The sequence below is a fragment of the Quercus suber genome, unplaced genomic scaffold (genome assembly GCF_002906115.3).
Source record: "Quercus suber isolate HL8 unplaced genomic scaffold, Cork oak 2.0 scaffold_68, whole genome shotgun sequence".
NCBI lineage: Eukaryota > Viridiplantae > Streptophyta > Magnoliopsida > Fagales > Fagaceae > Quercus > Quercus suber.
The window spans coordinates 1252354-1279162 of record NW_027069533.1 but is presented as its reverse complement, the minus strand read 5'-3'; the positions used below and the strand labels follow the sequence as shown (position 1 = coordinate 1279162).

The following is a 26809-nucleotide window of genomic DNA, read 5'->3' as shown; positions in this document are numbered from 1 at the left end:
CTCCCCCCTCTCCCTCAATAGCCTTGTCCTCAAAAGGCAATACAAAATCTATACCTGGGCATATACCATTTGGGGCTGTCCTTTCAAAGCAATTAATTTCACCAAGTGAAGTTACTTGCGTTGAGGGAGTAGTTTTCCCTTCCGTGGTTGGAATCCTGCGGCAATACTAAATATGGCAAACTCATTATTTTACTTCACTAATTTTGCTATAATATTTTGTTTAAGCATTTTTATTTAAAAGCAAAGCCTTTAAATCATTTATCTTGTTTGTTGCGGAAGAAATAGTGAATGCATTTTTCTTTACGTTTTCTATTTTATGTCTGCCTACCATAACTTGTCAACAATAACTATGCCTGCTGTGAGCTGTTAAATGGACTTTGACAGACGTGGTAAAGATTGTGCATAAGCCGGGCCAAGGTGTGCTCCAATTGGGCCGGTCCCAACTCCTCACCCAGAAACTACCCAGGCCTAGTGCGGCAGGAGCTTGCCCAATACCCCAAGCCAGGCCCACCCCCTTACAACCTTATATAGTTAATTGTAACATTAACAAAAAAGTAATAAATGTATGTGAAAATGACAAACAATTAGTCATAATTTGTCATATAAGATGGTTGTGAAAATAGATGTGAAATTATAACTTTATGAGTGCTTAAACTCTGATGTGGCAAATTGTGAATAGTAGAGAAAAAATTGACAAGCAGCCTAATCACAATCTACCACATTGGATAGATGTGAAAAATGATACATTATTAGAATTATTCACCTTCAAACCAACCACACCTGGCTGATTTTGAAACATTTAGTCTCATTCCTAGCAAAAAAAGTCAAAACTAGATACATGTTGAAGATAAGGAGTGTGGCATGGGATTTTTTTGCCCTTTGGCCTATTTTTGCTAACATTTTTATTCGGTAGTCTTGTTCACGTGGAACTTAAGTCTTAAAGACCAAATTCACAAACTCCTTCAAATCCTCACATAAACATCTCACCTACAAACCCAAACCCAACACAAAACAAATTTGTGAACCTCTCACCTGCAAACCCAAACCCAACAAACGCACCATCACCTTATCCTAATCGGAACCTGCAAACCCAAACCCAACAAATGCACTACCATCTCATCTTGATTGGAACTTGTAAACCCAATCCCAACAAACGCATCACCACCTCATCTCGATCAAGACAAAGCCATAACTTTTGATCTATGGTTTTGACCAAGAGAGAGAGGAAATGAGATAGAGTGAGTGAGAACCACCTCGGTGGAGGCCCGATTCGGGCTTGATCTAGAGAAAAAGGTAGAGAGAAGAAGAGAGGTTCAGAGAGAGAAGAAAAAATTATCGTTCAAATTTGTTTTAATTTTTTTCTTTTGGTTTTCTTTTGAGGAAACTCGAGTTGCATGTGAATTTTTTTTACATTAGTTTTGCCACCTCTTAAAACTAGAGTCTTAAGCTTCATTTGAGAGTTCATAAGGGAATGAAATAATCATAAAGAAATGAAATTAAGTAAAGTTGTTGAAGATAACTAATATGTTTGCCTTTTAGTCTATGTAACAAAAATGTTAGCAAAACTAGGACAAAAGTAAAAAAAAAAAACAAAACAAAACAAAAAACAAAACCCGAGTGGCATGACTTGGCTAAATAATCTTCACCATGATAAGCATTACTGTGCTGAGCCAAAAGGGCAAAAAAAGAAGATAAATATCAGCTACAATTGAAATGTTGTGACATGAACCGTCCATTGGATCAGACCGTACATGCGCTGCAACAAAGTGGTGCGAATAGCGATTGTTATTTGTTCCGTTATATGTTCTATTGTGACTGTGAAGGAAGGCGCACTTGTTTTACCTCAAGTTTAGACTTTTCACACACAAAATATAACATTTAACGCTTGCTTCTTGAACCGCTCTATTTGCCAATCTTCCTATTCCGGTGAACTCGTTGCCCGGCGAAATCCACAACTGTAAACTGTACGTAGAGATGTTTTGTTGAAGAAAGGAGTTTTCAATTAACAGTGCTTAGTTGTTGTGTTAAGTTCGTTTAGTTAATTTCACAAACACTTGGTGCGCACTTGTGTTTATAGGCTTTTTTGTTGATCTTTCTTTCAATCCAGTAGGGTATAAATGCGGAACATGATGAGAGTAAGATCTTCTAACCTCTCCGTATTCTCAATTCTGCTTCAAACCCATGTCAAATCCACCTGTTTCTATTACTCTTATGTTGTTGTAAAGCCCATCAGTCCTGCTAGTCTTTTTAACTTGAACCCTTGTAATACTTTTTCTGCTATGGCTATGAAACCCCACCTGCAATTTTTCTCGTCTTCTACTACTTCCCCAAACTCAACATATGCAGCCTCAAATGTACCTTTGATTATAGAACCAAAAGAAGATGCTTCTATTAGTGATGATGATGATAATGATGAAGACTATGAAGATGATGAGACACACTTCAGACCTTTGAGTTCAGGAGATGAGAGTCTCACCCGAGACATAAGGACTATTGTTGGTATATTAGGTGAACTGGGAAGCAATCCATCTGTAACGAAAAACGAGCTTGAGCGTTGTGGGATTACTGCCTCATCAGAATTGGTTGTAGGGGTGCTCTCACATTTTCGCAGCAACTGGGAAGCTGCATTCACCTTCTTTCTATGGGCTGCCAAGCAGCCGGGTTACACTCATTCCGTGCGAGAATACCATTCCATGATCTCTATTCTTGGGAAAATGAGAAAGTTCGACACGGCATGGGCCTTGATTGATGAGATGAGAATGAAAGGTGATCTGAGTTCTAGTCCGACTAGTCCATCTCTTGTGACTCCTCAGACTCTCTTAATCATGATTAGGAGATATTGTGCTGTACATGACGTTGGGAGGGCTATAAATACTTTTTATGCCTACAAGCGGTTTAAGTTTGAAGTTGGCATTGATGAATTCCAAGGCCTTCTCTCTGCCCTTTGCAGGTACAAGAACGTGCCAGACGCTGAGCACATGCTCTTCTGCAACAAGAATGTCTTCCCATTTAATACCAAGAGCTTTAACATTATCCTCAATGGATGGTGCAATGTGATTGTTAGTCCCCGGGAGGGAGAGAGAATTTGGAGGGAAATGAGCAAGAGAGGTATTCAACATGATGTTGTCTCGTATGGATGCCTCATATCTTGCTATTCAAAAGCATGTAATCTGAATAAGGTGCTCAAGCTCTTCAACAGGATGAAGGAAATGGAGATTGTTCCAGATAGGAAAGTTTACAATGCTGTCATTCATGCTCTTGCAAAAGGTAGGCTTGTGAAAGAAGCTATCAATCTCATGAAAACAATGGAAGATAAGGGTATTGCTCCAAATATTGTCTCTTATAACTCACTGATCAAGCCTCTCTGCAGGGCCCGTAAACTTGAAGAAGCTAGAGAAGTCTTTGATGATATGTTATGCCGTGGCCTCTCCCCTACCATTCGGACTTACCATGCCTTCTTCCGGATTTTAAGGACAGGGGATGAAGTGTTTGTGCTCTTGGAAAAGATGAGAAAGATGGGCTGCCACCCAAATACTGATACCTACATAATGTTGATTAGGAAATTTTGCCGGTGGCGCCAACTTGATAATGTCTTCAAGTTGTGGAGTGAGATGATTCAGAATGGAGTTGACCCTGATCGGAGCTCATATATTGTGCTAATACATGGCCTATTTTTGAACGGAAAGTTGGAGGAGGCCCACAAATATTACATAGAGATGAAAGAGAAACACTTAATACCAGAACCAAAGACAGATGAGATGCTTCAGGCTTGGTTGTCTAGTAAGCATATATCAGAGTGTCAGATGAAAGATTTAGAATGCAATCGATTAGATTGTAGTCAGTCAGGCAAGAATGCAAGGGTTATAACCAGGAGATTTGATCAAACAAGAGATTTTCGACGCCAACCTGAAACTAGAAGAGTTGTCAGAGAGCGGGGCTTTTCTTTATGGGAGCAATAGGATCTCAGGTCTTGACTGGGTACCTGTCAACCTTCAGCACCAAGTTGCGCATGGATTACATACAGGTGCACAGAATTTTTCTTATCCTCATCGTCTATATAAGATGCATTCTTACTATTTGATTTTGTTGCTTCAAATCTTATTAAATACCCAAAATTTTGGTGTTTGGTAAATTAACCTAACCTGTGCATGCCTTAAAAATTAAATTACCATTTGGGTTTATATAGAAAATGGGTGCATAAATGGTGTCATTGTTAATGGACGATTGATACATTCCTGGCAATGCTTTGTTATACATAATATATATGATGGAGCCTTACAATTTTCAATGAACTTCCTAATGTACCTAATTGACAAAAGTTATGGTTGTTAAAGGTTAAAAATTTTGAAAAGAGAATTGAAAATATAAACACATATACATTTACACCAAAAACTAATTGTTGTTTTGGCTTGATGATAAAAAGCAATCTTCATGAAGTAGACACCACAAGTTGAAAATTTATCATATCTTTAAAAAAAAAATTATTACAAAGGACGCTTGCACTGAAGGATAAGTGCTACTTTAATTTTTTATAAATGGAAATGCTATGTTTTCTTGTATCGTTTTTTGATTGGCGAGTTACATGCACTCAGTGGGTCTTGAACCTATGACCTTACCCTCTGCCTTGCTCTTACAATGAAGTACCATTTGAGCTAGATCAATGTGCATTTTCTTGTACCATCAGACTGGTTAACTCATTCAGTCATTTTTGAACTTTTTTTTTTTTTTTTTGGCCAACAGCAAGTTATGATTATTCAATGAAGGATCAAGTTATGTATGATTTACATAACTGCCATTGGATTTCCGTTTTATAGTTGATGTATGATGAGGAAAGAACTGATAAATTGAATTTTTCTGTTAAATTGTGAGCTCAGTTTGTGGTTAAATTGTGCCTTTTGTGCTTGGATAGGCGAAAAGGAGTTACTAGGCTTAGTTGACTAATAAAAATTAAATGAGGCTGGAGCATTAGTGGTGCAAAAATTGTAGGAAATTGAGAACGCTGTTAGAGGATTTTTAGGACAATATATATTTCCCAGGATATGGTTGTTTAGCTGAAGGCTTAGGGTAGAATAGCGATTGGTATAGGAAAATTAGAGTTTAGGTTCAAATAGTATGGAAGTGACGGCTGATTGTGCATTAAAAGGCAATTATAGTTTGGCAGATTGTTAGTTTCAAGGAAAACTAGAAGAGAAGTCAAAAGATAACATCTTCGGCTTCACTCCTAGGGTTATAATTGTATCATTCAATTTTATAAACCCTCACTTTGAACTCACCCAAGACAAGCTGCCACAGACTCTTGAGTTGCAGATTAGCTTGCCTAGCCTGATCATCAGGAATAACAATATACGACCAATTGAGAAATCTGTCTACACGTCCTTGTGGTGTGTGTGTCTCGCTTTGATCGGTGACTCTAGCACTCAATCTTAACTCTAACAACCCTTATCAGCGTGATCTTGGCTCACCAATGTGTTCTCTTTGATAGGACGGCACGATCTCATGTCACTGATCATTGATCTCTCATTCTCTTTTTGTTTATTTATTTTCTTTTACTAAGCTTCTGATTTTATTGTCGAAGTCTCTGAGCACTTGCTGAATAATGAATACGTCAAGATCTGATAAGTGCTGAATAGTTGAAGCTTTTTTCTTTTACTTGCTTATGGTTTTATAGCCCGAATATGTCAAATTGTGAATATTATACTATTAGCATTCTTTTTCCTTAGTCATGATGTTTATTGTAGTTTATTTTTATTCTTCCCCCACCACTACAAACGCCATCACAACCTCGGCCACCTCCGCCTCCAAAGTCCAACAACCTTTTTCCAGTGTCACCCAAAGTCCCAATACCTACACAAAATAAGCCTCCCCCACAAGCTCCAATACCTCCACAAAACCAGTCTCCTTTACAAGATACACAAACAACCAAACCCACACCACAGCCCAAGCCTAGACCTCAGTCATGGGGGGTAGAAAGGAATGCAGCTTTCTTTCGTATCGATTCAAAAGCTTTCTTTCATTTTTAAAAAAAAGTCAAATTCCACTTCTACTTTAAAGAATGGCAGGCCGATGCGCTCAACTATTGTATTGTGAAGTGGACCCAAGCCCATTTTTCCTTCAAAATCTCTGTGGATTAAGGCAAGCGGGTCATCGTGTGGGCCAGCCCAACAAGAGTGGGCCTGCTCTTATTAAAACTCAACTCAGGTCCACTACTCTCGTTCAATCCAAAGCGTCTGGAGATCGTTTGGATATGGAGATCAGGAGAAGTTCGTGGGAGATTGGAGAAGGAAGAAGCGAAGGAGAATTTGGGCTCCGACAATGGCAAGGCTCAACCATCATGTTGGAGTTTTGAAGGTTGATCCACCTGGTGCAGAGTGCTGCTGATGTGGTGCTGCCGCCGAACCCTGATGATGGTATGTATGGGTCACTCTTCCGATGCTTTTGTACGAGTCGGTGACCTTACCGATACTGTCTCGGAGGTCGTTCCACCAGGGGAAGGTACTCCTTTAGCTTTTTCACTCTCTGAAGAGGTGTTTCGGCAGCACCATTTGCTGGGCTATAACCATTTTTCCCCTTTATCCAAGATGGGTCTTGATATAAACGAGAGTGTGACTCCTAAGTTGATAATGATATGGGATGTTTCTTTGGCCTCGGGTAAAGGTAATTTGATGGATGTTACTCCTCTAGCATTGTAGGATCCTAATGGTGGACTCAACCTTGCCACCAAGGATTGCGAAACAGATGGATCTTTTTTAGAAGATGAACTGGAGCCTTCGGAATGGGTGAGTACGATGATTAATGGCCTGTTTGGATGGAGGGGGAGCGGAGGAGTGTAGAGTAAAGTTGACTAAAGTTAAGCTAATTTTGTATTAAATTTACTTTATTCTCCTGTACTTCCTTTTCTTTCTCCTCAATCTAAATGGACCATAAAGGTTTTGGTAGTTTTGTGGGATTCCCGATTGCTTGTTGTGAGAGGCAATGTATTGATTTCTTTAAAAAATTGGAGAAAGTGTGGGAGAAACAAGCTACTGTTGTCAACACTCGTCGGGCAAGTGTCTCGAGCCAAAAAGGTATGAGGGAGTTAAAAAATTTGATTGCCACTGTTAATTATAAGGGGCAGTCTGGTAGAAATACCAGAGGCAGATTGAAAGCCTCTGGGGTTGGGTTTGTCTTTTTATCCATGAATTTGAAGCTTTTGTCTTGGAATGTGAGGGGATTGAATAATCCTCATAAAAGACTAGTTGTGACAAATCTTCTAAAGGAGCGGAAATGTGATAGAGTTTGCCTTCAAGAAACTAAACTAGACAATACCAGCTCTAACATGGTAAAAAGTCTCTAAGGCAGTCCTTTTGTAGACTGGGTGGCTTTAGAGGCCATCAATATAGCCGGAGGTATACTTTTGATGTGGAATAAGAGGGTATTTGAGCAAGTTGACTTTAGGCATTGTGAGATCACGGTGGCTCTTGACTTGGTGTTTGTTTGGTGATTTCAATATTATTAGATATCCGTCTGAGAGACTTGGATATTCTTCGTTCAGTCCAGCCATGTTTAAATTCTTGGATTTTATTTCAAAACACTCTTTGGTTGATTTGCCTTTGGAAAGAGGAGAGTTCACGTGGTTTTGCGACTCTGATAGACCCTCTATGTCTAGAATTGATAGAGTGCTGGTGTCTACGGATTGGGAGGATCATTTCTTAGATGTGACCAAAGAATTCTTCCTAGGGTGGTGTCTAATCACTGACCTCTACTCTTGGAGGCAGGAGGGATGTCTAGTGGGAGGAGTTCTTTCAAATTTGAAAATATGTGATTAAAGGTAAAGGGCGTTGTGGATATGGTGCATCAAAGGTGGAGTAGTTATCATTTTTTGGGACCTCCTAGTTATATTCTAGCATGTAAACTAAAGGCTCTCAAAGGGGACTTGAAACACTGGAACAAGCATTTTTTGGGGATGTTTCTTTTAGGAAAAAAATGCTTGATGACTGAACTCTTAGACATTGATATGAAAGAGGAGATGCAAGTTCTAACCCAAGTGGACAGAAACAAAAGAGTGGAGGTTAAATCTGATATCGATCTTTTGGCTTCTTTGGAAGAGATTTCCTGGAGGCAAAAATCTAAGGTGCTGTTTATTAAAGAAGGTGATAATAGCACTCACTTTTTTCATAAACTCACCAACTCTCATAGGCGAACCAATCAGATTAGAGGGATGGAGGTTAAGGGGTTCTCTATGAGGATGAGTCTGAAATTACGAATCAGATAGTGGATTTTTATAAGAAATTATATCAGGAGTCGGAATCTTGGAGGCCTACTATTGATGGTTTAGACTTTGCATGTTTAGACGAAGATGAGAGGTACTCTTTGGAGAGGCAGTTTGAGAAGGAGGAGATTCTAGGGGCTATTATGGAAGCGGAAGGTGATAAGGCACCTGGGCCAGATGGTTTTACTATGACATTCTTCCAAAAATGTTGGAGTGTACTAGAATAGGATGTTATGGCTTTTTTCGCGGGTTTTCATAGTCAGTGTATTTTTGAGAAGTCTCTCAATGCCACTTTTCTATGTTTGATCCCTAAGAAAGTCAATGCAATCAATATTAAAGACTTTCATCCTATAAGTCTTGTGGGTAGCCTGTATAAACTTTTGGCTAAGGTGTTGGCACATAGACTTCGCGGGGTTTTAGATAAGTTGATATCTGCTTCTCTGAATTCTTTTGTTGGGGGAGGCAAACCCTAGATTCGATTCTAATTGCCAATGAATGCTTGGATAGTAGATAGAAGAGTGGAATCCCTAAGGTCATTGTCAAGCTGGACATTGAGAAGGCATATGACCATGTGAATGAGAATGACTTATTTTATCTTATGGAGAGGATGGGTTTTAGGGAGAGGTGGGGGAGATGGATTAGGGCCTATATTTCCACAGTTAGACTCTCAGTTCTGGTGAACGGGTCTCCTAAGGGTTTTTTTAGTAGTTCTCGTGGTATCCGCCAAGGGGACCCCCTGTCTCCATTGTTATTTCTCTTGATTATGGAGGTGTTGAGTAGGTTGTTGAAGAGAACGGAAGATGGTGGTTTTCTTTGTGGTTTTCAAGCAGGGTCTCATAGACAAGGAGGTTTGAAAATTTCTCAAATTCTTTTTGCTGATGACATCATTTTGTTTTGCGATGCCTCGAGAGAATAGTTACTATACATTTGGATGGTATTGATTTTTTTTGAAGCTATTACGGGCTTGAGAGTTATCGGTGGTAAGAGTGAGATTGTGCTATGGGTGGTGTTGAGAATTTGAATGTCTTGGCCCGTGTTTTATGTTAGGGTGGGTAGCTTGCCCATGACTTATTTGGGAATGCCACTTGGGGCTCATTATAAGGACTCATCGATATGGAACCCTATTATAGAAAAGATGGAGAGGCGGCTCTCTGGCTGGAAACGTCTATAGTTATTGAAAGTTGATTGGCTTACTTTATTAAAGAGTACCCTCTCTAGTCTTCCCACCTATTTTTTATCCTTGTTTACTATTCCCCAAGTGGTGGCAGCTAGACTAGAAAGGATTAAGAGGAATTTCCTTTGGGGAGCCTCTGAGGATGTTTTTAAATATCCGTTGGTTGCTTGGGAGAAGGTTTGTTTGCTGGTGGAGGATGTTAGATTAGGGATCCGAAGGGTTGGGTTGTTTAACCAAGCTTTTCTTAGTAAGTGATTATGGCGTTTTGGGAAGGAAGGTAACAAGTTATGGCGCCAAGTTATAGCAGCCAAGTATGGTGAGGCTAGAGGGGCCTGGTGCACTAGAATTGTAAGAGGTACTCATGGGTGTGGGATGTGGAAGAGCATTAGAGAAGGAGCAGAGAAGTTCTTTGGACAGGTAGTGTATAATGTGGGGGAGGGTGACTGTATTAGTTTCTGGCATGATCCTTGGTGTGGGAGTAATCCTTTAAAGGACCTTTTCTTGATCTGTTTACCCGTTCTCAATTTAAAGAGGCTTGGATTTCTGACCTCATTGTATCTGCCTCAGAAGGGGGAAGTAGGAGTTGGGATTTTCATCTTTGTCAAGCTCCAGAGGATTGGGAGCAGGAAAACGTTTGTTCTTTCATTGAGTTTCTATATTCCCATATGCTGAGGGGTGAAGGGGATGACACTTTGACTTGGAAGTTGACTAAGAAGGGGGTGTTTGATGCACGCTCTTACTATAAGTTGTTGTTTGGTCCCTACAATGAGGTTTTTCCTTAGGAGTGTATTTGGTGTGCAAAGTTTCCTAAATGGGTGTCTTTCTTCTTATGGACAGCAGCTAGGGATGGGATACTCACTATTGATAATCTAGTTAAGAGAGGTTAGTTCTTGGTTAACAGGTGTTGTTTGTGTTTTTGTGACGAGGAAATTGTAGATCATCTTCTTCTTCACTATAAGTTTTCTCATGCATTATGGAGTGCAATTTTCGAGGTTTTTGGGATCCATTGGGTAATGCCGAAGACAGTTAGCTCTCCTCTTTGCTTGGAGAAATTAGTTTGGAAAGCATCTGTTAACCATATGGAATATGGTCCCGGCATGTTTAATGTGGCTAGTTTGGACATAACGTAATACATGCATCTTTGAAGACAATGAAAGAAGCCTTAGATCTTTTAAAAGCTCTTCTCTTTGGTACTTTGTTTCAGTGGGCGCATGTTTGGGGTTTTACGAATTGTATTTCTATTTTTGATTTCTTACACTCTATTAGATTAAGTTTTTGAACCTGCTATATTTGCTCCGAATCAGAATGTTCACCATCATGAACATGATGCTCAATATTTTTGAATAAAAGTTTTATTACCTATCAAATTTTTTTTTTTTTTAAATTTATGGGATAATTACACTTTACTCACTTGTAGTTTGCCTCTAATTTAATTTGCCTATCCGTGCTTTAAATTTTGACACTTTACCCACCTGTGATTCTTACCGTTACTGTGCTGTAACCCACCTCTCCTTCAGCCATTACTCTAACACATAATATGTCAAAAATAAAAGCCCAAACAGATCAAAAAGTTAGGGTTTTTGATTGCTTAAGAATTTCTATGAGAACATATGCCTAGAAAAATCAAACCTAAGTCAACCACTATAAATATCATATTTTCCTCCTCTAGGTGTCTCTTTCCTCACACCTATTCTTCTACAACATTCTCTCTCTCATCTCTTTGCTCTCTCTCTCTCCGATGGTGGAGTTGAGGACATCGACAACCACAACATCATGTAATACGTGCAAAACTCTCGAGAGCCTTTGAAAGCGTCTGGGTCTAGTGTCTTGATGGCCATGGTGACATCGTTAGAGATCCAGGCCTCTTAGACAAAGCCGAACCTGCCATTGCCGATGATAAAGTCTGCAGAGAAGTCTTTGGTGGCCACCCTTAGCTCGATCATGGAGAATTGGAGGGTGGGGTCGAAGGAAACGCTATCATCGACGGTGATGGCATAAAATTACCACGTAAAAGACGTGCCCCCTTAATTTCGGTGGGTTTGGTGACTGATCGGTGGGGTGGATCTTTGATTTGGTTGGTAGGGTGGTGGGATGGTGGTGGTTTGATTGTGTTGGTCAGTGGTGGTGGGATCTGGGTTTGATTTTGGGTTTGATTGTGTTTTTCTGGGTTTGTTGTGATTGGTTTCTTGATTTGGGTTTGATCTAGATTGGTTTGTCTACTAGGTTTATGGGTTTGATTTGCTGAGAATTTGGTGTTGATTGTGGTAGAATTTGGAGAAGAACATGAAGAATTTGAAGAACCAGTTGTAAAATGAAGAACAAGTTGAAGAACATTAAGAAATGTTTTTTAATTATAAAATTTTAATTAAATTAAACGAGAGAAAAAATTCGACAGATACCCATTTGATTGATAAATTCAAAGGAAACAAGAAGACAAATACCCATTTTATTTTTTTTAATGTAATGGCTGAAGACAGAAACCCTAACTTTTTGATCTGTTTGGGTTTTTGTTTTTGACATATTATGTGTTAGAGTAACGGCTGAAGAAGAGGTGGGTTACGGCACAGTAACGGGGAGAATAACATGTGGGTAAAGTGTCAAAATTTAAACAACGGGTAGACAAATCAAATTAGAGGCAAACTACAGGTGAGTAAACTGTAATTATTCCTAAATTTATTGATGGCTATTACTTATTTTTAAAATCTAAAATAAACATAAAATATACCTAAAGATATATATTAATTAATTTATTTCCGTGTACTTGATGTGTTTGTCCTAGTTTTTCAAGTATTGCCATGTCACGATGTCTTGTGTCATGTTGTGTTAGTGTCCATGCCCATGCTTCTTGGATGTTCTTGCTATGCACAATGCTCCAATTCCCATACTTACGTTAAAAGTACAGCGAAAATAGTCAAATACGACGTTTTGGAAAAATTTATGGCAAATTAGCACTGTTTCAAAAATATTTAGCTATTTATCACTTTTTTAGTACTCGAGTTTCACAAAATCGAGTTCTACATAATACTCGAGTTCAGTGAACTCGAGTTCCTAAGTGAGTCGCCAACATGGCACTGCTAACCTGAAATCTGTGTAATTAAAAAAGTAATGTGGTACTTAATATTACGGAAATCGAGTATCTTGTTTTTCTTTTCTTTTTTCTTTTTCTTTTTTTCCTTTTTCTTCTTTTTTGTTTCGTACAAAACTTTTAAAAGTACAGAAAGTGGTGCGGCCTCAAATACTGAATCTGAAAGTTTTGTTTTGGGCCTAAATAACTGGCATTTATGTCCATTCCCACAACTTATCCATCAATTTAGACACTCCTATTCCAACTTCCAAAGCACCATAAACCAAAAACAATACTTTAATTAAAAAACAAAAAACCATGACTATGTTACTTCAAGCTAATAAAGTATAACTTTTTTTTTTTTTTTTTTTTTTGGGAATGGACATAAACGCCAGTTGATAAAGTGTAACCTTTTTTTTTTTTTTTTTAATTATTAGAGTACTGTTTTTGGTTTATGGTGCTTTGGAAGTTGGAATATGAGTGTTTGAATTGATAGATAAATTGTGGGAATGGACATAAACGCCAGTTGTTTAGGTATTTTGTTTTTTTTTTTTTATTAGAGTACTGTTTTTGGTTTATGGTGCTTTGGAAGTTGGAATAGGAGTGTCTAAATTGATGGATAAGTTGTGGGAATAGACATAAACGCCAGTTGTTTAGGCCCAAAACAAAACTTTCAAATTCAGTATTTGAGGCTGCACCACTCTCTGTACTTTTAAAAGTTTTGTACGAAAAAAAAAAAGAAAGAAAAAAAAAATGAACTCAAGTACTATTTAGGACTCAATTTTGTAAAACTCGAATACTAAAAAAATGGTACATTGCTAAATATTTCCGAAACAATGCTAGTTTACCATAAATTTTGCCAAAACGTGGTATTTGGCTATTTTCACCTCAAAAGTACCAATTCTTCAACATGAATCCACACATTACAAAACAACATTGCTAGAAACTGCTTCCACAACAATAGGTATTTCATGGCTGCATCAAACAATGACTTCACAATGTATAGAGGTTATTGGTAACTTCCAACTTTAATAGGGCTAGGACTCCAAATGTGGTAACTTTAACTACTAAAATCTTTTTTTTTATTAGTAAAAAATAATATATCCAAAAGAGGAAATGGTTCACGTGCACAAGATGCATACCAAAACAATCCTAAGAATTAGGGTTTCATATTCCAAAGCCCTAAAAGATCAAGAAAAAAGACATTGGGGGAATGCAGCCAGAAGCAAACATCAAATTATACGAGGACCTCAACAAAGAAGGTTTGATAACATGATTAAGGCACTCAATTTCATCAAATTTTTCCAAATCTTCCACATTACACACAAAGGAACCTTCCAAATTTTGAATTTCTATGATGATGAAATCTTCCTTGCCAACACTCGAACATCTCAATTATAGTCTTCAATGTCAGAATATCTCAAACAACACAAACACAAAAGACTAGACACTTGTAGCCACTAGACAACAGAGTAGTAAGTGATCAACCAATTCCCCTCAAGTTAGGCACATGCAACACCAATCAATAATCATGATATTTTGTTTTTTGAAATTATTGATGGTCAATATCCTCCCCAATGTTGTTGTCCATGCCAAAAATGCAGCCTTTCTTGTTCCTTTACTCCCACAATGCTCCACCGAGGCAATGAAGTTCTTGTGGTGTCCATCAAAACATTTTAATATGAACAAACTTCAAATCTTCCATTTTTGGTTGCCCTCCAAGACCTCGATTCTTTCCTTGATTAGAAGGGAAATTAGAATATAGCTAAATCAAAAAGACTTCCCTTTGATTCTAATTCACAATCTTTAAAAGGCCTACTGAATTAAGGATTCCAGTATTGCATTCACTAGTCAATGGGTTGCCTTGATAAGAAGCAACTGAAGAGTTCTTGTCCACCAAGAAACGAAACCAATAAAGGAAATGATCTTTCAGATAATGATCTGCACTCCATAAGTCTGACCAAAACCTAACTTAAGATGTACCATCTCTAGTGATGAATTGAAGCTGATTAGAGAAAGGTTCCCACCATCCCATAATACTCTTCCATAAACTCACCCAATGTAATCCCTAATCCTCCCAATTGTCTACCTCTCCATCTTCTCCATATTTTGCTTAAATAATACATCTCCAAAGCTGCCCCCTCTCAAGTCCAAATCTCCAAAACCATTTTCCTAGAAGAGCTTGTTAAAGGAACTTAGTTTATGATTAACCAAGCCACCCTCTTTCAGTAGGGAAATTCCATCCCCTATTCCACAATAAATGAAAATTGGTGGCCTCTTGATGATGGGGAACGAAACTGGTAGCTCTCTGAAGACTTAAAGAAGGTAAGTGACAGCTGGTGCTCAAGCATTAATTTGGGATGTTTCTGATGGAGAGCTCTCTTGGGACATTGCTTAGTATGTCTAAGTTCAATTGAGTCTTATTTTATTCTTTATTTGTTGTTGGATTAGTTTTAATTAAGTCTTATTTTATTCTTACTTGTGAGACACTCATCAAGAGGGTTTACACAATGGTGAGTTGGTGTTGTATGTGCCGTTGTAGCAGGGAGATCGTGGACCACCTCTTGATTCATTGTAGTGTGGCCTTTGAATTTTGGAGTATGATATTTAGGATGTTTGGGGTTTAGTGGGTATTATAGGAGAAGGTTCTTGATTTGTTATATGAGTGGGATTAGGGGACCTATTTCAAATATCTAGAATCTTATTCCTTTATGTTTGATGTGGACAATATGGAGAGAGAGAAATTAGCATACATTTGAAGATGCGGAGTGCATGAAAGCTCGAATTCAAGCATCCTTCATTAGTTCTCTTTATGGGATGGTCATTTGTATCAGGTCTCACTGATAGCAACTTTATTTATTCCTTCATAAAGTCTATAAATTAAGTAGATATTTTTCCAATTGATAATTCTATAGTTAACTGTATGTCTATTTTCACTCATTTCAATAAAAAAAATTTTACCCATAACAAAAAAGTTTTTCAAGAATAAGGCAATATGGTAATTTCTTGAAATCTAGAATGGGTTGTCGTTGGCTAAATTAAAGGCCTATGAGTCTTATTTTTTATTTTGAGCACTTTTCCTATTTGGTTTTGAAGTCCTTGAGTACTTCTCCTCTGTTATTAGTGAAAAATTCTTTTAGACTCCTTTCTTAATTGTGCAGATTAATCATCAATTGATTAAGTTAAGCCGATTTGATGATTACAACTTAAATTAATTTATCACCTACATGAGATTTCCCAGTGTTTATCTTTCATTATTTCTCATTCTATTCACTTTTTTAAGACCAAACATTCATCAAGCATATTCAAGATCCAACCTTGTCATTACCTAATATCTTAAACATCAACCTTCTTCAAGAATCCTTCAAGATCTCATCATGAAATCTAATTTAGAGTTGAATTCCTAAAGGTCCTACATCAAAGGCTTCTATCCTACGTCATCTCCCATGTTTTGTCCCACATAAAATCCAGTTAAACCTTTTAAATCTATTAGCAACAAGATTGGGCATTGGGCATTGTAAATAGACGTAAAATATTTGGAAATAGAAGATAATGTACTCTTAACTAGTGTGATTCTTCCCCCCTTTACATGGGTACAACTTCTTTATTCCGAGAGCCTTCTCTCCACCCTATAAATAATTATATTCCACACAACTTAAGCCTTGAAAGAAAAAGCCTAATCACATCGCTTACTAGACCCAGCTCGCATTTATTTATATTAACTTTTCAACCTGACATTGTCTCAAAACAAAGAACAAACCAAAGATCACTAAATTTCTCTTGGGAGGCATCACAAACATTGTGTTTTCAGCGAAGAGAAGATGGGAAATCTCTAAAACCTCTCTATATTCTCTTCCAATCTTGAACCCAACAATGAAACCACTGTCTACTTCTTTATAAATCATCCGAGTCAATATTTTTATAACCAAGATAAACAATTAGAGGGGAGAGTGGATCCCCTTGTATCAGTTCTCTTTTAATAAACAATGACGTAGAACAAAAGCCTTAATGGGCTTTGATACAGATTTTGATGTAGGATCTTTTTGGAATTCAACACTAAATTAGGGTTCTTTATGGAATCATGAAAAGTTATTGAATAGGGAAGAGAAGGCAATCCACCCTAAAAACTTAAAATAGCTGCTTGAATTTTATTAAATTTAATCACGATTTTTTTTTTTTTAAAGTAATAAAAATATATAAATCAGAAAAACGAATCACCCAAGGAAGTATACTGGGGCAAATAATTAGTTACAAAAATTGCATAAATCTAATAAATCAACGATAGAAAACAAAGAAAGGTTCCTCAAGGCTGACAGCTAGTCCAAAAAAGTTTTGAAAAAAAACAACTTGAGATCAGGCATAGAACTTTCGATATCTTCAAAAATCCTTACGTTCCTTTTCCTCCAAATGCACCACATCAAACAATGGGGGATAACCATCCAAATATGACCATTCCGATGATGACCAAACTGACCTTGCCACCAAGCTAAAAGCTCAACATCAAATCTTGGCATCACCCAATAAACTCCAAACAAACCCAAAATCATGGACCATAAGTCTGAAGCAATAGGGCAATGTAGTAAAAGGTGATCAACAGATTCACCATTACATTTGCACACGACACTAATTTGTAATCCTTACCTTTCTTTTCCTTAAATTGTCAATTGTCAAAAATTTACCCAAAGTTGCAGTCCTTTCAAAAAGGGTTACTCTTTAAGGCAGTCCATTCAAAAAAGGCTACTCTCAGAGGGGCCTTTGATCTCCATATGATTTTCCAAGGGAAAGGATTCAATCTCGAATGTTATTGACTATAATAAAACATTTATATAGTCTTCCTAGATGGACTAGCACTCTTAAATTAATCTTTTTTTGGAAAAACTAGGACTCCTAATAATAAAGAAAAGTAATTTAGAACTTCTACACTAAATAGAAAGATGATTCAAAACATAAAATAAGACTCTTGGGCCTCTAGTACAGCCCATTATAACTCATTCCAAGAAATCTGGAAATTACCAAACTACTCCTATTTTAGTAAATATTTTATTAAAACTAAATCAACAACTTTAAAGCCTAAAGAAACTTAATTCTAAAACTCAAAAATAACTAAAGTAGCCTGTGAAAGGTGCCAAGAAAGTGTCACTTCAAAACTATACCACAAATCTTGAATTTTTTGGTACTTAATCTTCATTTTCCTTAAACTATTTACTTTTTGCATAACTTAAGCTGATTAGAATTGGTGACTTTAAATCACTTGGTCATTATTCTAACGCTCTCACTCATGGAGGGTTCAAACTATGCTCAATAAGTGACATCCAACACATGGAATTTTAACTCTTTTTTTTTTTGGTTTTGTTTTGATATTTCTATAGTTACAATGATGGGGAGGGGGTATTTGAACCCCAGGTTGTCCCAATAAAGGAGAATAGGCTGTGCCATTAAGCTACAAGGCTCTCAGTGAATTTTTAACGTTTTAAAGGGAGGTAGAGCAGAGACATGGTTCAAACTCAAAACTACTTGCTTTGATATCATAATAAAATACCATCTATCCCAAAAGTTTAATCATTTAACTGTTATTCTAACATAATTTTTTTTAGTCAATTATCTGGTGAGCTGCCATTACCATTAGTCTCCTAAATTTTATTATTGATGATCCTGTTGCTTTTGAGTACATTCTGTCACTAGATGTCTGTTGAAAGGTTCCATGCTTAGCAATACTCTCTGCTGCACTTAGGTCAAGGTATTAAATTTCAGAACATTTCGGAGATGCTTAGAAACTGAAAAAACAGTTACAAAGGACACACACACATGCACGCACATATATATATATATATATATTAAGACATGCAGACCCATTCAAGCTTTTGTGGCTGCTTTTACTAATAATTATTCTCAAAAGAAGTACACCTTTTTTCTTGAGTCTGTGTATTGTTATCTTCTAATATATCCCTTTTTTTTTTTTCTTGTTATATTGAGTATTTGTTTCATAATAATTTTGGATTTTTGTCTTAAAGGTATAAGCATTTTAGATAAGCATTAGTACGGTATTATATACAATGAACATAAACTGGTGTGTGTGTGTGTGTGTGTATTACACTAACATTCCTTGAGATTCATTGGAGTGACTTCCCTCCAAATGTATGATACTCCCCTTTGAGGTTTCTATAAGTGCAATAGATTAGTTCTTTCTCAATCTCTCACGCTGTTACTTCTTTATTAGAATATTCTATTTTTTAAGAAAAGATTCTTACTCATTTGTCAAACCCCAATAGTGGAATACATTTATTCAAACCTTAAGATAGAAATATGTCATTTCGTCTATAGTTTGGGTAGGATTTTTTTGTTTTTTAAAATGAAATATTATGTTAAAAAAATCATGCATGGACTTAATTGTTGCATTTATTGAAACCTCAAGGGGGTGTGTAGGGGAGAGTCATTTCGATAAAGCTCAAGGGATGGTGACCTATAATTTACCCTCTCTCTTTTTTTAATGGTAAATAACACGTGCACGCACCTAGTGCGTTTAGAACCTATGATCTCACATTTCTCTCATTCTTATCAAAGAAAGGGCATTTTAGCTAAAGCTTAGTGGCAGATGAAAAGTAACTTAGATAAACAAATTAGGGTTTATTCCAAGGCCCTTTGATGTCATTGAAAAAGATTCTGTTCTTCTATTCCTCAAGTATTTTGTCGTAATAGAAAAGAAAGTAGCCCGTGACTTTGGAATAGACTCAGGTTAGGCGTAGCTCACTTTCTAATGTCCCAAATGGGAAAACTGATGCATTTTGTATTTGAAACTGGATAAGTACTTAGGTTAGGTGAACTACACGTGGAAAACTACGGGGGGTCACAATCAAGAGCATTTTGCAGTTGGATATTAGATAATAATGCGTGTTCTTCTATGTTAGTCATGCCTTTTGACTAGTCTAATATGTTTGTGCTTTTATCTTTTTCCCATGCTTAGTCAAATTTTCCTAACAAATTGAATGTGACACCAATGTCATCTTGGTTTAGGCTGGGAGTCCACGTTGCCCTTGTGATGTTGGGGTGAAAAATGAGATCAGATTGAGGTAATATCTATCAAAGCTCTGAACTTGTACCCAAAAAAAACACAAAAGAAAATGAAGTGAAAAATATAACATGGAGTAGCTGAATGATTATAGAGATACTTTGTGTAGGTAGACTGGTTGGTTGGTTTGTTGGTTAGTTTTAGCAGTTAATGCTAGTTCTTGTGTTTCCCTGCCAAGCAGGCTATATTTTCTGTGTGGTTTGAATAACATTAATTTTAAGAAAAAAGAAGAAGAATAAGAGGGATCATAATTCATAAAGATGCTTTGGGGTTTTGATTTTCTCTTCTACCTTGTTGTTAGTCTATAAAGCATCTCCAATTATGAAAATGAAAAGTCAAGGCCTCACATGCCTAAGTGGAGATATGCTAGCTTTTGACCCTTTTATTGTCAGCTCAACACATGGACAACATTACACCCGATTTCTCTCACGATTGATATAACAAGCTTTTTCTTATTAGCTCTTAACTGGAGTGGAAATGAAACAGAAGGGTGATGTAGTACTTGGTCATGGGGCAGTAGTATAATAAAATATTTGATTATTCAAATTTCGACATGTGGGTATTTGAATTTTAGATGAACAAGTTAACCCGAGAGGGCGAGTATATGTGGGAAAGCAAAGGAGGTGGATGGAAGAACCTTTGCTTTGCATGTCACAAATGCTTTGTTTTGCGTCACATATGACGTTTCACTCACGCTTTAATTCAACCTATATTTTGCGCATGAAAGTTAAAACTAAAGGCCATTGTGGTCAGAGTAGACCAAACAAAGTGATTCGAAGTATAATAAAATATCCAAATTCTTTTGAAGTCTTAAAGGAGGAGTTTGGGATAATCATCAGCTTTTGGTCTTATTCTTATGCTTCCAAGACCTCATTATCTTTACATCCATTTTGTCTTTTCTATCTTTTGTCCTAATCCAAGATTTCACCCATTGCTGAGCTACTTTATTTTCATCGTGCAAGTTTAGCAAATTTTTTTGTTGTTAATTATTTGGGGAAACCATGCCGTGCTCAAAATGACTGCCAACGAGTGTTACAAGAGAAGAAAAGTTGACGGATACTTCCATCCTTTATATATATATATATATATATATTCCAGTGTCTTCTTGGCTATTAGTTAAAACCATTTATGCTTTAATATTAAAGCTGCTAAAACTTCAACCAAGTTATTTTTGACAATCCACAAACTACGCCATTGGCTGTTGTTTGAAATTGTCAAAACCCTTTATCAAAAAAATATAATAAAATATATATAATTATTGGTCAAAACCCAAAGATTGCATCATGGTAGGGAGGCAAATATGCATTCCTGCTTGGTCTTTTGGTTTGAGATGTTGGGACAAAACGCTGTGCACTAAGATATTAACACCGTGGTTTAGAATGAAGCCTCATAATTTATTGATTATTTGCAGCAAGATCTGGTGAGGGATGTGACTAATGTGTGTATATATATTAATTTGTGGTTTAGAGGTTTGAAACTTGTCTTTGTGAGAACCATTCTTTGTTTGTTGTCTGTTACTATGATGACCAAATCGGAAATGACAAAGTGCACTTTGCTGCTGCTGCTGCTCCTCCACATCCCACGTGTGTGTTTGTTAACGTAAAATTAATCCGAGGATTTACTATTGTTGTACTTTGTCGTGTTTTCTTCCTACAAGATCCATCCGATGAATGTTAGTTTACAAAGCAGATCATATATTAGTACTGATTAAATTAAATTAATGTAAAGAAGATATTATTCGTGCGTGCTTGGAATATTTTGGTCAAAGTTGCAACAAGATAATACCTGCCACGCTTCAATCACTAATTAAGCTTTTGGGTGTGAAAGCTAAGCTGGCAAATTATAGCTTTGATTTCGTAGCTTAGTGCACCAAAACCAAAGAAAAATATCCACTTAATTCCAAAAAGCAACCTCTACGTAAATCTATTGGTTATGAAGAACTTCGGGATAAAACTTCATGTTTGAGTGGGCCCCACATGACTTCATTGAGTTTGTGTTTTTTTGTTTTGTTTGTTTTTAAAATTAACCCATCTCCATAACATTGAGTCATTAACACCTCAGCAAGAAGATCATAGGCTCGTCCCAAAGTATATGGGACTAAATTGTGAGTAGCACTATTATATTAACATCTCGTTTTATTACATTGATATTCCAACAAGAAAAGGACTTTTATTTTGTGGACTTAATCAAAAGTAGCATGACATAATTGAGTCGGTAACACGGGAAGGAACATTGTTATTATTATTATTAAGTGCCAGCCATGCCCCTTTTTTTTTTTTTTTTTTTTGGCCAGTATGGTTTGGCAATTAGAACTTTTTTTTTTTTTTTTTTTTGAGAAACTGGCAATTAGAACTTGGTAGTATCCTTTCCATACAAAAGTTTGGAATGGTGCACGAATCTCTCCCAGTGGAAAAAACATACTATGTTTCCTCTATATGCAAAATCAAACTCATATTATATGCCATCCACCTAATGTGAGTGTTGATGCTACATGTAGCGGAAACACCAAGTATTGCCTTCTCGTTTATTTTCAAGTTCAAAGTACGTATTAAAGATGACTCTTTTTTGTGTCCTACAAGATGGCTAATCAATCTCAACTCTTCTACTGGAGCATCGTGTGTTTTATTGCTTTTTGCCCAATGATAGGGTTCATACAATAACTCTATAATATCAACAATTTTCACATCACTGCGCACTTTTGGCACAATGGTCACGCTATAAGAAAAAGTTCTTGTGAGGTGTGGGGGCCAAGAGCTGGAGTTTAAGTTTCCAGTAAGAAGATTCACATATATATACACTTAAATTATATTAGATTATAATTTCCATTTTGTATAAAATTAAAAATTAAAAAAAAAATTCACAAAACATTTTACAACCGTCGAGGCAATGGTAAATTGTTAATAATAAATAATAAATTGATATTAGTGGTATACTTAAATGAGAACTAATAAACCACGTATTAAGGTAAGCAAGGTCAACCCTAGGCCATGGCTTAGGCTTCTTACTAGAGATGGGCCCTAAAATGTGGGGGCCAATAAGAGTTTTTTTTTTTTTTTTTGTTTAATATGAGCCATACAACTTTTTTTCCTCCACTTTTTAAGAGGCTCAAAGAATTGAGTGATCTTAGAAATATTACAAATTTTATTATATGTTTTACGAATTGTTGTGTCACTAAGAAATAATTTAAATAATTGTAGGGTCTGGATTTGGACACTTCTATTTCTGGATGAGTGAACCCAAGCCAACTAGCCCAGTACAATAAATTTATAGAGAGCGGGTTTAAGAACTAGGTTTTAGTGAGGGATACAACCACTATACATGATAGTGAGTTTATTTGAGTAACAAGAACATGGGCTGAAATATGAAATCTTATCATCGGCCCTTATCGGGAGAGCTTGCTGTTCTTATTACTTTTTCGGTATTGGGTTACAAGGGTTACAATGACCATACAAATGGTTGCTAAGGGTTTTTTTTTCCCCTTCTTGGAGGATTTCTTCCATTATATACCCCTTTCAGTTGATCTTGGCCCTCCATTGTTGATAATGCAGGTCATTAATCGAGTGCTTGTCATATCAGCCGTCTTCCCAAACCTTCTGTGAGTTGCAGCAACCAAGGTAGCACTGTTCATGGGTCATTTTCACATTAATGAGGCCAGAATGTTAGTTGTGAGCATTTAATGTGGAAGTGACAGTTTCTCCTTGAATTACTCCTCCACCATGCTCACATAGCTGGTCCATCATACTCGTCCTTCTTTTTGGAATGCTCTGGGAGGCTGCCTTTGATGGTGTGCTGCTCTTCCCTTCGATGATCTTGGTTGACCGAGGACAAGATTATCCTCGACTATGCTCATCAGCACTTTATGCTTTCTTTGTTCGTTCTCGGACATTTCTTCCTCCTCAGCGTGGGCCTTGGGCTCATTATGCAATGGGCCAGGGTCGCCAAATTCTCTGGCCCACAATAATCATTTATTATCTTGTCGAAGTGTTACTAATGACCAAGAACATTCTTTTCCACTTCATTTTGTAAAAATTTTGTAGTAAAATTTGAAGTAGCTTAGTATTTCCCAAAAATTAATAGAAATCCAACCAAATCACAATGTAAGTAAATGAAAAATGCTTAACTACGTTTCTCAACCAAAAAAAAAAAAAACTACTATAAATTTCACTACAATATACTTACAAATTGATGTGGCAAGAATAGACCGGTGCCACTTAAACAACATAATAAATCAATGTTTGAATCAAATTTTTGTCTAATTGGTGATACTTCGATTTGTAAGATTTATGTGATAAAATTTTTAGTATCTCTAGCATCGTTCAAGTGAATTAGTCCTATAAAAAAGTAAGAAGAGTAGATTTTAAATTTTTTAAAAAAAAAATTATAGTACACATAATTAACTAAATTGATGATTAATAAATTAAATATTATTTAAGTGATATTTAAATACACAAAATATCATTTAAAGTTTTCAGCAGGGGACCTCAGATTGTATTGGATCGGCCTTAAAGGCAAAAACCTGAGTACCCGGGAAGCCGATTACTAAGAACATGGAAACTAGAAATTGGAAGATAGATGACACAAAGTGGGTTCAGTAGTGTTTGGTTAAATGGTTCAACTCACATAGATAACTTGTTTTAATTTTTAAAAGCAATATGCCGTTAGGACCCCCACGTGGATTGGAATATTCCAAATCATGAATGAAGTGAGTTGAATGATGATCTCAACTCACTAAGTCTCAAAATTTCTAAGATCACGACTTAATCCACAATTTTTGCCACAACCATTAAAAAGGCAAAATTGTGAGTCATGAAAAAAAAAAAAAAAAAAAAAGGATAAGTCTACTACCATAACAATTTTCATAATTTTGGTTACAATTTACCTATGTTAAGTTATAAGTGGTGAAAAAAATGATAGATTCATAATCTTACTACTTATAAGTTACCATGTGGACCAGTTGTGACAAAACTGTAAAAATTGTTATAATACTAGATTTATTAAAATATATATATATATATATTAAGTTTATGTAAAAATGATAAACAATCAATTATAATTTATTACATATAATATAATATAATATAATAACTGGTGCAAAAATTATGACAGTACACTCATTAAACCTTGTTCCTTGGAGAAAGTTGGGCCCATTACCATACAGCTTCTGACGCACTCTAATCCGGTTTAGTTACACCATCCTTGGTGTCTTCTGTGATTTTCCATCCAATCGTAATCACCATCCTTTCTTGATCCACCAACTCCAGAATACACAATTGTCTGTTTCTCTTTCTCTTTCTTTCTTCTTCTTCTTTTTTTAATCATTTTTTTGCTGGGTTTCTGTTTCTACTTTTATTTTATTTTTTGGGGTTTCTCTTTCTCCTTGTTGTTGCTTCTCTTCAGTGTCCGCATAAGAGCATCCGCATCAGATGTGGCAAAAATTATGCCATTTTGCCACACTAAAACCCTACTTTATTATTTTACCACATTATTTTACAACATTCCATTTATCAGATGTTTTATACTACGATTCTATACATTAAAATAATATTTCCTACACATTAAAATAATATAAACAACATAATAAAATAATATATTTAACAAAATAAATAACAACCACAACCACCACAACACTGCTGCTGCCGCCGCCACCACCACCACCGTAGCAGCCACAATCCATCGAAACAAATCAGAACAACAACAACAAACCAGAAACCCATCGGAACTCCCTGATCAACAAAATAGAACAACAACAAATCGGAACAAACAACAAATCGGAACAGCCACAATCCATCCACCATCCAAACTCCCTGATCAACCAAATAAAACAACAACAAACCCATCGGAACAAATCAGAACAACTACATCACCACACCCAAATCGGAACAAACACATACCCATACCCAAATTTTGGAACAAATCAAAACAAACACATACCCATACTAAAAATCTGAAGAACACCACCCTCAAACCTCAAACTTCGATCATCGTTGCAGTAGGAACACCACCATCAGACCTCAAACTCCGATCATCGTTGCAGTTGGAACACCAAGAACGGGCCAAAGAGCAACGCCTGACCCATGATTCGACGCCTGACCCATCGTCCTCTACACAAAACCACCATCTAGAACCTTCTCCACTCGATTGCTCAATACCCCAACAAAACGACGCCAAATTCGAGTCCAATTTGCTCGCCGAAGTTGAAGACGATGACGAGGAGGAGGAGGAGGAGGAGGAGGAATACGAAGTTGAAGATGAAGACGACGATGAAGATAGTGAGAATGGTGATGAGAAAGCTGTGGTGGATAGAAAGGGAAAGGGGATTATGAGGGCTGACAAGGGCAAAGGGAAATTGATAGAAGAAGAGAAGAATGATGATGATGAGAGAGTGAGAGGATTGGGGTTCAGAGGAGAGGATTGAGGATTGGGGTGAGAGAGAGCAGAGGATTGGGTTGAGAGAGTGAGACTGACGGAGAGACGAGGGAAAGAGAGGAATAAAAAAATAATAAATCATTTACCACATCTGTCTGTACAATAGCAAATATATGAGGATACTGTAGCATGTTGCAAAAATTATAACATTTACAACATCTGATAAAAGAGGATTTTCTGTGTTTGGTGTGTTAAATGTGCCAAATATTTGGCATTTGGCACATTTAACACATCTGATAAAGATGCTCTAAGTGACGCAAATGCTATAACTATTATGGTCATGAGCTCATTGCCGAATGGTAGTAAAATATTTTGTCTATGGTATACTTAACAAGAAAATTGGGCATTTCTCAAATTATTAAGGACAAAGACAAAGATTGTGGACTTGTACTTTATAAATTTTAAAAGAGTTTTTTTTTTTTTTTAGCAAAGAAAGTGGGGTCTAAGATTGAATTTTGAAGAGGGTTTTAACCATAAATTTCAGAAATCCTAAATTAACCGTTTATTATTAATTCTCATATTAACCTATCATTGACACTATTATATTAACTATTACTATTACTATCACTGTATAACTACTAGCCACCTTACAGGGGTGTGAAATTTATTGTTGCTGAGGGTCATTTTTGTAAAACAAGGAGGCCTAACTTAGCAACGCAGGCAGCAAGTAGAAGTGGCAAGCATAGAATAAAACCATTAAGCCCAAGCGGCAGAAATAATGGGTCACAGGTCCATAAAATAAATAAATGGGTCTTGAGGAAGCAAGTGGATTTGAAAGGTCACGAAAGAAAGAATAATAAACCCATGGGCAGTGTATGATGTGAAAAAAAA

The 26809-nt window shown here is 36.6% G+C and overlaps 2 protein-coding genes across 4 annotated transcripts; both read left to right on the top strand.

Moving 5' to 3' along the window:
• Nucleotides 1–1673: 1673 nt before the first annotated feature.
• Nucleotides 1674–20162, top strand: LOC112016124 (pentatricopeptide repeat-containing protein At5g15010, mitochondrial). 3 transcript variants are annotated; one of them, XR_010628821.1, is made up of 2 exons: nucleotides 1674–4024; nucleotides 19498–20162. XR_010628821.1 is itself a non-coding variant. In XM_065773052.1 (1 exon), exon 1 carries the CDS (start codon nucleotides 2118–2120, stop codon nucleotides 3957–3959), a length of 1842 nt encoding a protein of 613 aa, XP_065629124.1. In that variant the 5' UTR covers nucleotides 1674–2117; the 3' UTR covers nucleotides 3960–4136. The 3 variants fall into 3 exon arrangements, 1 of the variants encoding a protein (XP_065629124.1); XR_010628822.1 differs by lacking the exon at nucleotides 19498–20162 and adding an exon at nucleotides 17856–18048; XM_065773052.1 differs by lacking the exon at nucleotides 19498–20162 and having other exon boundaries at nucleotides 1674–4136.
• LOC136067348 (protein bfr2-like) lies at nucleotides 6414–25967 on the top strand. Its single transcript, XM_065773074.1, has 4 exons — nucleotides 6414–6654; nucleotides 7956–8110; nucleotides 8248–8463; nucleotides 25503–25967. Exons 1-4 carry the CDS (start codon nucleotides 6414–6416, stop codon nucleotides 25965–25967), a joined length of 1077 nt encoding a protein of 358 aa, XP_065629146.1.
• Nucleotides 25968–26809: the final 842 nt, after the last annotated feature.

Excerpts from the sequence above, each read along its gene's own strand:
- LOC112016124 (XM_065773052.1), top strand. The coding sequence starts at position 2,118 with ATGCGGAACATGATGAGAGTAAGATCTTCTAACCTCTCCGTATTCTCA.
- LOC136067348 (XM_065773074.1), top strand. The coding sequence starts at position 6,414 with ATGGGTCACTCTTCCGATGCTTTTGTACGAGTCGGTGACCTTACCGAT. Across the intron at positions 8,111-8,247 it reads CCTGGAGGCAAAAATCTAAG|ATAGTGGATTTTTATAAGAA; the intron begins GTGCTGTTTATT and ends ATTACGAATCAG. Across the intron at positions 8,464-25,502 it reads TCTTCCAAAAATGTTGGAGT|AACACCACCCTCAAACCTCA; the intron begins GTACTAGAATAG and ends AAAAATCTGAAG.